The 11,818-nt window shown below is 37.3% G+C and overlaps 2 protein-coding genes across 3 annotated transcripts in view; both read right to left on the minus strand.

Moving 5' to 3' along the window:
* Positions 1–1,121: 1,121 nt before the first annotated feature.
* adap2 (ArfGAP with dual PH domains 2) lies at positions 1,122–8,953 on the minus strand. 2 transcript variants are annotated; one of them, XM_037791313.1, is made up of 11 exons: positions 8,728–8,951; positions 7,571–7,695; positions 6,706–6,797; positions 5,417–5,505; positions 4,960–5,072; positions 3,748–3,897; positions 3,549–3,632; positions 3,197–3,259; positions 2,808–2,885; positions 1,764–1,992; positions 1,122–1,621 (listed from the first exon to the last, which is right to left on the minus strand). In XM_037791313.1, exons 1-11 carry the CDS (start codon positions 8,813–8,815, stop codon positions 1,593–1,595), a joined length of 1,140 nt encoding a protein of 379 aa, XP_037647241.1. In that variant the 5' UTR covers positions 8,816–8,951; the 3' UTR covers positions 1,122–1,592. The 2 variants fall into 2 exon arrangements, with proteins under 2 accessions (XP_037647241.1, XP_037647242.1); XM_037791314.1 differs by lacking the exon at positions 3,197–3,259 and having other exon boundaries at positions 8,728–8,953.
* Positions 8,954–9,982: 1,029 nt separating this feature from the next.
* atad5a (ATPase family AAA domain containing 5a) overlaps positions 9,983–11,818 on the minus strand; it is a 28,943-nt gene continuing 27,107 nt past the window's right edge. The window contains 2 exon segments of the mRNA XM_037791305.1: positions 9,983–10,811; positions 11,583–11,741. Of these exon segments, the coding sequence (XP_037647233.1) occupies positions 10,733–10,811; positions 11,583–11,741 (238 nt within the window). The 3' untranslated portion in view covers positions 9,983–10,732.

Here is an 11,818-nt window from a genome sequence, read left to right on the forward strand (position 1 = left end):
TTGTTCCAACATTTTTCAAACTTTTTTTTTTCCAACATTTTTCAAACTTTATTTTTCAGACTTTTTTTAGGACATTTTTCAGATATTTTTTTTTTTTTTTTACCTTTTTCAGACATTGTTTAGACTTTTGTTTTCCAACATTTTTCAAACTTCTTTTCCCATATCTTTCAGACATTTTTTTTTTTTTTTTTTTTACCTTTTTCAGATATTGTTTAGCCTTTATTTTCCAACATTTTTTCAAACTTTTTTTTTTTCAAACTTTTTTTTCAGACTTTTGTCTTCCAACATTTTTCAACTTTTTTTTTTACTGACATTTTTTCAACTTTTGTCTTCCAACATTTTTCAAACTTTTTTTTACTGACATTTTTTCAGACTTTTGTCTTCCAACATTTTTCAAACTTTTTTTCCCCATATATTTCAGACATTTTCTTTTTTTTTTTTTACCTTTTTCAGACATTGTTTAAACTTTTGTTTTCCTAAATTTTTCAAACTTTGTTTTCAAACTTATTTTTCAGACATTTTTCAGTGTTTTGCTGCTCTCTGGCGCCAAAGAGAGGAACTGCAGTTATTTCATGATGTTTACCGCTGTCAGTGGTGCCAACAACACAACATTAAAATTAACAATTAAAATGAAAAATTATTAAAAATGTTAAAATAAAAAAATGTTAAAATAAAAAAAAAAAATATGAAAAAAATGAACTAAAAAATGACTTCAGCTGGAATTAAAAAAAAAATTAAAAATTAAATTTTTTATTTTCTATTTTCTATTTTCTATTTTCTATTTTCTATTTTCCATTTTTTACTTTTTACTTTTTATTTTTTATTTTCTATTTTTATTAAACAACATAATTATAAAAAATAAAAAATATGAGAATATCATGAGTTCAATCATCAAGTTCCTCTCTTTGGCCCCATAGAGCAGCAAAATGCGTTCTTAAATTCCAGTTGAAGTAATTTTTTATTTATTTATTATTATTATTTTTATTTAATCTTTTTTATTTACAAGCGTTGCTGAAGTCATGTATGCTAAAATTGCATTTAAAAATGCTGTTTGTGATATGGGGAAAAAATAAAAGTTTTATCCAACATGTATGTAATCCATAAATTAAACTACATGTTATTTTAAAAAAAAAAAGTTGTTTATTATTCTAGGCATGATGTCATGAATCATGTTCGCTACCAAATGTAAAATGAGATTCATTAGTAAATTTAAAAATATTAAAACCTAAGAAACTAGCATGATATGCAGTGATTGTAACCTGTCTTCTGTTACAATATAACAGTGTTGAGCTCGTGTCAGGGGTGTGTGTTTGGTCATAAGAGTGGATTTTACATGATGATACAGTATTTTCTGATTGAGCATCAGATCCAGTGTCAGTTAAAGTGAGTTGGATGGAAGTCTTAAATCCACACTGTGGCAGAGCACAGCCAGAGTCGTGGTCCATGATGCATTAGGACAACTGATGAAGATGAGAGTCAGTACTGATAACGGTGCAGTGACAGCAGATCGCTGCTCATCTGTTGTGCTGCATGAGTTCAGTCAAACGCTGCCGTCTTCTCTCCATCATCCTGTTGTCACACTTCTCTGTAGTTCATCTTTTATAGCTGATATTGGCTTCAACTGGAATGAGAAACAAGACAGTATCATAGCGAGGTCATATGGATGCACAATGCAATAGTTGAGTATAACAACTTTCTCACACATAAGTGAGTATGGGTGCTTTGTTTGGACTAACTCTGCAGAGAAAAACCTTAATTCTTACTGGTATAATCCTGCGGTGCCATGGGCCTGGACAGCACCTGTCTGAGAGCGTCCAGCCACTCTTTCTGCTCCCTCTCCTGCTCGCACATGAAGACAAACTGTCGCCCGGGCGTCTTCACCATAACGCCACACTTCCACTTGTTTCCCCGAGCGTGCTTCGGGACATACTCCTTCACAGAGTAACCTTTGTTCTCTGTGCCGATGAAAATGACCCCTAACTCCTCTGCGTCCTACGTTCACACATTCAAACATAAGGGTGGTTTAAATGCTTGACAAACATCTTTACAGCGATGCACAGCATTGGGTCAGAATCATAGACATAATATAAATAGACGCCGCATTGGCTCCTGGATCGTACATCATTGTGGGCGCCATATTGGATCAGGCAAGACCGGCCTGTAAACCTATACAGGTGAACAGGTGAGCTGCTGTTTTTCTGGATAAAAAGCACTATAACGTCTACATTTATCAACCGATATTTATATTCAAACGTTTATGATCTACGAGGAGTAACGTTAAATTACGTTCAGATTTGTTTTCTTTTCCCAAAGACTTTGGTGAAAAGCTGTTAAATATGTTAACGTCACTGCTTCCAGTCAATTATTATTATTATGTAATTATTAAAAACTAGTTCTATCATATCACATTTCCCTTTAAGTTTTCCTTTAAATTTATACTGTTATTTTGATCGCTCTTATTAGTGAGTACATAGTAGTAATTGCAGTAGCAGTGTTAGCGGTAATGATGGAAAGCATGATCTCTAAAGTGGAGGAAGACACTTCATCGTATATTATATTATATTATATTATATTATATTATCAGTTGAGAAATGTAGACGTTATAGTGCTTTTTTAGCCAGAAAAACGTCAGCTCCCCCGTTCACTTGTATGAGGTTACAAGCCAGTCTTGCCTGGTCCAAGATGGCGCCAACGTTGACGTATCGCTGCAACAAGCTGAAGCATCCAATGCGGCGTCTATGTATATGTATATATATATATACATATATATATACTGTATGTCTATAGTTAGAATGAGGAGTCCTCACCAGCTTGCCTTTGAAGTAAAACAACTTCCTGTTTTGGGAGTCCAAAATAAACCACCTCTTTTTGAACGGCTCCGTTTGCTGTTAAAAACAAACACATTTAATGTAAAAACTTCACATGAAGAATGACAGTATCATTTATTTTCTGCCAAAGATACATTTCCCCAACTTCTCCTATCATACCAATCCAGTAAAAGTAATTCAAGTGTGTTTGAGTATGTAAGAGGAACAGAAACAGTCTCACATGTACTACTATACTGTCACAAACAACTCTAACTCTGCAGTGCCTTGAGTGCTCTGCTCAATTCATGTAGATGAGTCAAAGCAGCAGACAACATAAATGTACAAATAAATCAGAACATGTATTAACATTTTCTTCTTTGATAACTTACCATTGGCCCCGTCTTTTCCATGTATCCCTCTTTGAGGTAGTTTCTTGTTATCTTTGGTATCAGCTGACAAAGAGGCGTAAATGTACATGTGTGTTAAACTTTAAATCATAAAAGCGAAAAGAGGCAAATCTCTGTTCTTATTGCTGTTGATTTTTGCTGAGGTTCATTTAGTTAACTGGGAATAAACTGCTTTTTTTCTTAAAGTATTTAGAGTAGAGCTGCAACGATTAATCGATTAATCAAGAAGATAATCAACAGATTAATCAACAATGAAAATTGCATTTTAAAGTACATCAACATCTAAGAAACATTTATGTCAGTTTATTTGGCTTTGAGAAGGTTCGATGCTTACTTCTTCATCGCTTCCCGTCGGGTACGCCGTCTTCAGGTACGCGTAGCGAGCAGCACGAATGGCGTTGTACCACGTCACTATTTCCTAGAGCAGAAGAAGAGACCCTGAGCTTCTCCACAGTCTCTACAGAATGACAACCAGTATAAGACTCGCTGGATAAACTGGATTATTTATACTTTGGATGATCATGCAGTCCCACCTCAGGACTCTCGTGGTAAACGTAGAGGCTCCTGGTGTGATCGTCGTGCTGGTAGGTGATCTGCAGCCCGTGAGGATGATTAATCTTCTCTGGCTGAAAGGTGGCGTTCAGGTCCTTGATGGAGATTATAGCTTTAGGGCCTTTGGACTCCTGGATCACAAATACATAGATGTGCACGTCAGAGTTAATAGAGAGGATACAACAACTTCAATTAGCATGCAGCTGTTTTACTTTCATTTTTAGCCATGACAGCATCATAAGCTTTTATTTTGATGTTAATAAAATGTTAATAAAATTAACCCGAATTCAGGAATATGTAGGATATCACTACTGACATTCCTGTAATATTACATCACAACGTCTGCTGTATTAGCCGTGTGTTTACTACGTGTTTATTTGCATATAGAGCGGGGAAGTGAGATCAGATCACAAGTGGTCACTCATGTGGAGACACATTCTAACACCAGGTGTGAACAGACAAACTTACAGCTGTCCACTTGTGATCCGTTCACTCAGGATGCGTGTTAATACCAGGTCTGAACAGGGCCAGAGATCAAACCACCAACCTTACGATTAGTGGACGACCGCTCTACCTCCTGAGGTATGTAGCCTAATGGTACGTGTCCACAGGGGCGTTTTTTATCGCGAGGGGACGCGCCGCTTCCCAGCATTGGACGCTTGGTGGGCTGCCACTAGACACAAGGCTCTCCCCACCTGATTGGACGAACGTGGGCTGCTGCTCTCAGCTTTCAAACCGGAAACAATATGGAGGCTCGTTTGGAAACTTTCTTCTCTTATTTCACCAAAATAGTTCACCGAAATGTGTTTCTGAAAACATTTGAGGCGAGAAATAAGTCATGCAGTTGCTGAATCTGTCTTTATTTTGGATCAACAAGGCTTAGTTTAAAGGTTTGTAGAGAGTTTTGAGAGGCGGCGAGTAACGTCGGACCCCTGTGATTTGCATAAAATAGACTAGACCTCAACTTTATGCAGATGAGGAGCTGACGTCGCGCCGCCATGCTACCAGAATGCATTGCTGCACGGCTGCTTACATAGACAATGAATGGGGAGCGTGGAAAGGACGGATCCTGTGGACACGTACCATAATAGTTGTGCTTTTTTGGTACCCCTAAAATCACATGTGGTCCCAGCCTGGACCCCCCCACCCATTTGAAATGGTCTCAAACCGCCAGTGAGCTGCAGGGAACTCACGTTCTCCTTGTTGTAGTAAGTCAGGGTAAAATCTCTCTCCGACAGCACGAACTTCCTCTTCAGAAACTGTGTGTTCTCTTTCCCTTTCTTCCACAACATCCCCTCATAGAAACCTGGAGACAAAACCAAGAAAACACACTGAGTCACAGGTGATTCAATACACACACACACACACACACACACACACACGCACACACACACACACACACACACACACACACACACACACACACAAAGGTCTTCATGCAAATGTCTTAGTCACGCCGACGTTTTTACAATCTGCGGCCAGCTTTCACTTCCTGGCTGTTTGGTTATGCAAAGAACAGGTTATTCTTGCACAGTTCTGCATGTGAATGAGGAACCAAATCAGCTTTACACACAAACAGACAGACAGATACAGATTGATGTTTTACAGTAAACGTGTGTGTGTGTGTTAAAGACACAGTGAAATCGTCACCTGTGGTGTATGAGATCGGTGGATACTTGATTTCTCCTGTGAATTCCATCCTTTCGTATTTAGCGTGAATCCACTGCTCTCTTAAGACGCTGCAGGTTAAAGGCAAACACAAAAAAATCCTTAAGACAGGCAAAAACACAGATTTACAGAGAGAAGCTGCAGCATCACTACAAGAACGTGATTCATTAAAGCTTTAACCCTCCGAGACCCGCGACTGACTTTACTGTCTGTCAGAGGCTTGTCGGGAAGGAGGCTAAATAAAGCTGCAAAGTTGGGCTACATTTTAGCGAGGAAAAACTGGCATGGTCATCTTCAAAGGGGTCCCTTGACCTCTGACCTCAAGATATGTGAATGTAAATGGATTCTATGGGTACCCACGAGTCTCCCCTTTACAGACATGCCCACTTTATGATAATCACATGCAGTTTTTTTCATGCAGTATAAATGTGTTATTGTCTCCTATTCTAAAATGATGTGTTTGAATATTTCTGCATACTGGGGTCCCTAAACAGTCTTAAATTACATAAATTGGGTATCACTGTAAAGCTGAGACTCTTGTGGATCCAATGAGCCCAACTGTATTCATGTGTGATGATGCTTTCCTAGCTAGATTGACAATAAGGGGGTTTCTGAGCAGTTTACACGACAGAAGTGCTCGCCATCTAATCGCCAAAAAATGAAATTCTTGCAGAAATTTCCAAATGTCAAAAGTTTTTGATCCCAAATCGCAGCATGGCTTTTTCTATGGTGTTCTTCAAGGTCTTGGTGTCTTAATGTGGTATTTTGGAGGGATTATTGATCTTTTTTATCAATTCTCCAGTGATAGAAAATGGTTAAATTCAGCAGCAAATCTGTGTAACAAATGATATCAACCCAAAAACTGCTGCAACAATTTATGAGACATAATAGAGCATAGGGATGACCATCATATACTTCTATCATCATGTTCTAAGAGAACATCTTGACACAGTGCTGAGCTGCATCTCATATTAATCTTCAGGTTTCCAGCTTCCAGATGATGTACACCACTTCTATGTGACATCTACTGTTGACCTGCTATCTCCCCCTAAAGACCCCCTGGACCCCTCTACAGGAGACTAAAACGGGTCCATTGTGGGTCTCAGAGGGTTTAAGCTTTATTCTATAGCAGCAGAAATGCATCCATATTTCACTTCTACAGTCTGGTAGTTGCACTTCTCTGTATTTATTGTGGCGTTGCCTCGTCAGCAGTTAGCACAAATAATCCAAGTTTCTGATGAATTTTCATCATCCTGGAAAGTTATACTCACTCGCAGTCGTGTTCCCGGGGCCGGTAGTAGAACGCTGGAACAGCTTTCTCAAACATAGCTCGGGCTTTGGCGTTGCCGTTGGACTTCATGAACTTCCCGGGACCAAAAATAAAAAACACACACACATGAAAATGACCTTTTCCAGTAAACCAGATATATACTTAACAAAATATACTTAAGTGTACTTGGCTTATACTGACAAGTACAGAGAAAAAGTCTAAGTATACTTGGCTTATGCTTATTTTTTGACGGAGTAGCCTGTTAGAGTGTTTGAGAGTTTGTAAACGTATGTTTTAATATGAATTTACTTCAATTCATCAAGAATTTTCTACATTTTCATCACAAACATCAAGTCAAATAGCAAAAGTCTCTTTACGTAATGCCGAAATCATTGGCTAAGTACTATAAGTTAAATAAAACTTACAAGTACACTTGCAGTAAAAAAATTAAACTAGTAGTTTAAGGAGGGCATACTTTAAATTCATAAACTAAAACGTGGGCTACGAGTATATATAACTAACAGTATACCTATAGGTTCACTTTATAGTATAGTATGATTTACAAAAAACAACTTAGACTCAAAGATTACTATTCTTACACTTAAAGTACACTTAAAAGTAAACTTTTATAAACTAAAAAGTGTGCCAATTTAGTCCCAAGAAGTATTGAAGTAGTGCACTTACAAGTATACTTGTACATTGATATTAGTATACTTACTACATAAAGTATACTTGGAAAATATACTTGAACTTTAAGTATACTGCTTTTTCGTAGACATGGACGCAGCCAGTTCGTCCTTTTCACCTGAAGAATATGTGATCATAGTAATATTAACAGATGAAGGTTAGGAGACCGTATACTGTACCTCCACCACTTCATCCTCCCAGTAGTCCAGCTGTATGGATTTGACCCGGCTGGAGAGGCTGCGATGGACGCCGGAGCAGTTCAGACACACAAACACACCCAGCTTGTAGCACGCCCAGTCTGGATCTGAGGGGGATTCAAATCAGGGCGATTATTTTCACTGTCGATTAATCATTCATTTTTGTTTTTGCTTTTCTGTTTTGTTGATTTTTTTTCTTTTTTTTTTCTTCTGAAAAGCACTTTGTAACCTTGTTTAGAAAAGTGCTATATAAATAAAGTTTATTTTTATTATTATTATTATTAAGATGACGTCCTCAAATGTCTTGTTTTGTCCACAACTCAAAGATATTCAGTTTACTGTCCTAGAGGTGTAAAGAAACCAGAAACTACCATCTACTACTACTAACCCCCTGTTCCTCCCACTCTATGTGCCTTGTACACTGTATTCCTATGCTGGAATATTACAGTGTATCACAGTGTACCGTTTCATAGTAGCTTGTTGTGAAGGAGGTTAAATAACGCTCCAAAGTTGGACTAAATTTTAGCGAGAAAAACTGGCATGGCCATTTTCAAAGGGGTCCCTTGACCTCTGACCTCAAGTTATGTGAATGTAAATGGGTTCTATGAGTACCCACCTGAACTTTTACTTACTAGGACTAGGAGTGTATTTCTACACTGTGGTATTAGTACTTTTACTTAAGTAAAAGGTCTGAGTATTTCTTCAACCTCTGTCTGACTGATAAGCTTTATATAAATGTCAACAATAACAACAGTTTATCATTATAACAATCTGAATTAAATCAGATTATCTCCAGGGTGTTGGCTCTTTGCCTTATAACACATTCTAGTAGGTCTTTTGTCATTATTATTATTTTTTGTTATATCTTTTCTTGGTTTTGTTTTGGTTTTGAATGTTGAGGTTGTTTTCTCTATAGTGTACTTGATGGGTTTGTCTGTAAGCTCATCTGCTTAAAAGTTGGTTTATAGGCTGTTGTAATTACAAACAGTGGATTGCATATAAATGAAAACAGCCTTGAAAATAGGGAAAAAACAAAAACAAACACATTCTAGTAGGAGAGTTACTGAAATATATTTAAATAAAAGATAAATGAAACCAGATGAGCTTGACTCCACAGTGTTATTAAGGTGTTTTGTTACCTGCTGCTCCGCAGTCAGCACACCGGCTGTCCTCCGGTCGCTTCAGCAGCTCCATTAACATCTTCTTGTTCCAATCGTGGTTCGACATCTCGATCAAAGTCTCTCTCTTCTGTTGTTAAACGATGATGATCAATAATAATAACAATCCGGCAGTCTGAACTCAGCATGGTGTCACATCGATCAACACGGAGGAAATGAGACCGACAAACAACCTCCGGATGAAAACTGGAACTTGCGACACATAAAAGTTTTGGAGGTTTCAACACAATGACGCACACACACACACAGAGACACACACACACAGAGACACACACACACACGCACACAGAGACACACACGCACGCACGCACGCACACAGAGACAGGGCGGGGTTTTCCCTGTTTATTATTATATCATTATCTACCTGTACTCAGAGGGAGGAATATGTGATGTTCTCTGTACAGGTCATTTGATTTTTATTATAAATAAGAAACATTTAGAATAAGAAGGCACTTAAAACTAAATCTAGTATGTTAAATAATTTGATACATTTTCTCTCTATATAAAGTAAAAATAAATAAATAAAATAATAATTTTATAATAAAAAATAAATGAAAATTATTAAAGGAAAAGCCCATAACAAATTTCTCAAACAATAATTCGTTTTAATTGCTTTCTTATTATATATATATATTAAAATAAAAAATGATATATATATTATATATATATATATTAAAATAAACAATATATATATATTTTTATTTTAATATATTTATATAGATATATATGTATATTTAGAATAAGAAGGCAATTCATTTTATACATAATATAATATATATTTATATAAATATATATATTTAGAATAAGAAGGCAATTATAAAAAAACTAATTATGTGCTTGATAAATTTCTTATGGGCTTTTCCTTTATTAATATATATATATATATATATTTCTGTTATTATTTTTCTTTTTACTTTGTATATGTTCCCAATATTAACAGTTTTAGCCTAATGTTAATGTACCTGTGTTTTCTTAAATCAAGTAAAAAAACATCTACTGTACCTTTGCAGGATGTTTGTACAGCCCGAGTACTTTCCCAATACAAATAACAATCAGATACAAACGCAGATAAGGCGTTCATTCATGCCTCCTGCTCAAACTTTCCAGGAACCGGTCTGTCTACCCACTGTGTGTAAAGGTGAAAGTATTCACAAGCGTAATTAACTCAGAGGAAAACCCGCCATCATTCAGGTTCTACCAGCTCCTAAAAATACCATCACACTGAAGTTCAGTTTTAATAATACAGCACATACAGTACACCGTGAGACAATTCATCTATTTAGTTGTTATAAACCTTTATTTGGTCACAACAGAAACCCACTGTGAGTTAAGTGTGTACATATTTAAGGCTGAAAAAAACAAAATATCAAATAATAATAATAAAAAAAATCACTGTGATGGATGTGACGGTGACTTAAGGGGGGTCACTTGAACTCGATCCTGAGTGAATCAACAGTACTTTATGTGGAGGATGGCACTTTACACACGACCTTTACAAATTCTATTTTACATGTTAATCCCTTACAATTCATTAATGATACATACTCGCTCCTCAAATTACATTTCTCTACTCGATTAAAAACACTTTTGCAAGATGCAAACGTATAAAACACTACTGTACAAAAAACAACCTTTAGTGCATTCTTTGAAAGCACCACGAGATAGCGTTTGAGGTGATTTAGCTGCGAGCCCTTCAGGTGAGATGTCTGTGTTCAGTCATTTCCATCTTAGAAGAAACATGGAAACGTCTTCAGACTGTCCTTTGTCTCCTCCACACACACAACCTTCTGACCAGCTCATCTCATGCCGGATCATAAAGAGCGGATGTACAGTGCTGCCTGATTATTCATCCTCGTGTCACAACACAACCTGTAAGTGTGTCACTTCTTCCATTCTAATATGGACGTTAATAAATGTGAGCACTCAAAGGGCCTTTCTGTGTGATCGTGAGAACACGTCTGACGGTTCAGGGGAAGTCTTCAGCGAGGTGCTGCAGAGTGCTCTTGTCAAGACCGAGCTGGATCGCATCTAGGTAGTGCAGGAACCTGGAGGAGTAAAAATAACAGCTCAGAGTTTTCTTCAGCAGACTTGGCAGAGTTTATTTTAGGGCTGTCAATCGATTCAAATATTTAATCGTGATTAATCACAAATTAATCGCATATTTTTCATCTGTTCAAAATGTACCTTAAAGTGAGATTTGTCAAGTATTTAATACTCTTATCAACATGGGAGTGGGCAAATATGCTGCTTTATGCAAATGTATGTATATATTTATTACCGGAAATCAATTAACAACACAAAACAATGACAGATATTGTCCAGAAACCCTCACAGGTACTGCATTTAGCATAAACAATATGCCAAATCATAACATGGCAAACTGCAGCCCAACAGGCAACAACAGCTGTCAGTGTGTCAGTGTGCTGACTTGACTATGACTTGCCCCAAACTGCATGTGATTATCATAAAGTGGGCATGTCTGTAAAGGGGAGACTCGTGGGTACCCATAGAACCTATTTACATTCACATATCTGGAGATCAGAGGTCAAGGGACCCCTTTGATGGTTGGTACTAATGGATTCATTAGGTTTTCTAGTTTCATACGATGCCAGTATCTTCACTCTAGCTTTAAAACTGAGCCTGCTACAACCTCCAGAAGATCGATTGTGTTATTTGCGTGAATTGAGTGGTGTTAAAACCAGACCTACATCATTATATGAGTTGCTGGCTGCCTGTTATGAGAGGTACTTTACCACATCCTGCCCCACACTTTAAACCAAGCCCCTGATGCTGAACTACGGTTTCTGCGTACTCACCTTCGTTTGACCTTGCCCTGCTCCTTCAGCTGCTCTGATCTGCAGATGTTGCGAAGGGCCGGCAAGTAGTCCAGAGCAGCTGCTGGTCTGTTGCCCAGAGTACCAAACACTCCTCTGAACATCAGACTCTCCATCACTTCTCTCCTCCGCTGGACCAGCCTGGAACACATCAATACACATCAATACCTTTCTTTCAACTGGTTTATAGAAGTTGATAACACTTTGTAAAGACGAGT

This window comes from Sebastes umbrosus, chromosome 14, assembly GCF_015220745.1.
Source record: "Sebastes umbrosus isolate fSebUmb1 chromosome 14, fSebUmb1.pri, whole genome shotgun sequence".
In the NCBI taxonomy this organism is placed as follows: Eukaryota; Metazoa; Chordata; class Actinopteri; order Perciformes; family Sebastidae; genus Sebastes; species Sebastes umbrosus.

Coding starts and splice junctions, on each gene's coding strand:
- adap2 (XM_037791313.1), bottom strand. CDS start 8,815: ATGTCGAACCACGATTGGAACAAGAAGATGTTAATGGAGCTGCTGAAG. Junction 6,798..7,570: donor GGGAGGATGAAGTGGTGGAG/GTACAGTATACG, acceptor GGTCCCGGGAAG/TTCATGAAGTCCAACGGCAA. Junction 1,622..1,763: donor GGCACCGCAGGATTATACCA/GTAAGAATTAAG, acceptor TTCTCATTCCAG/TTGAAGCCAATATCAGCTAT.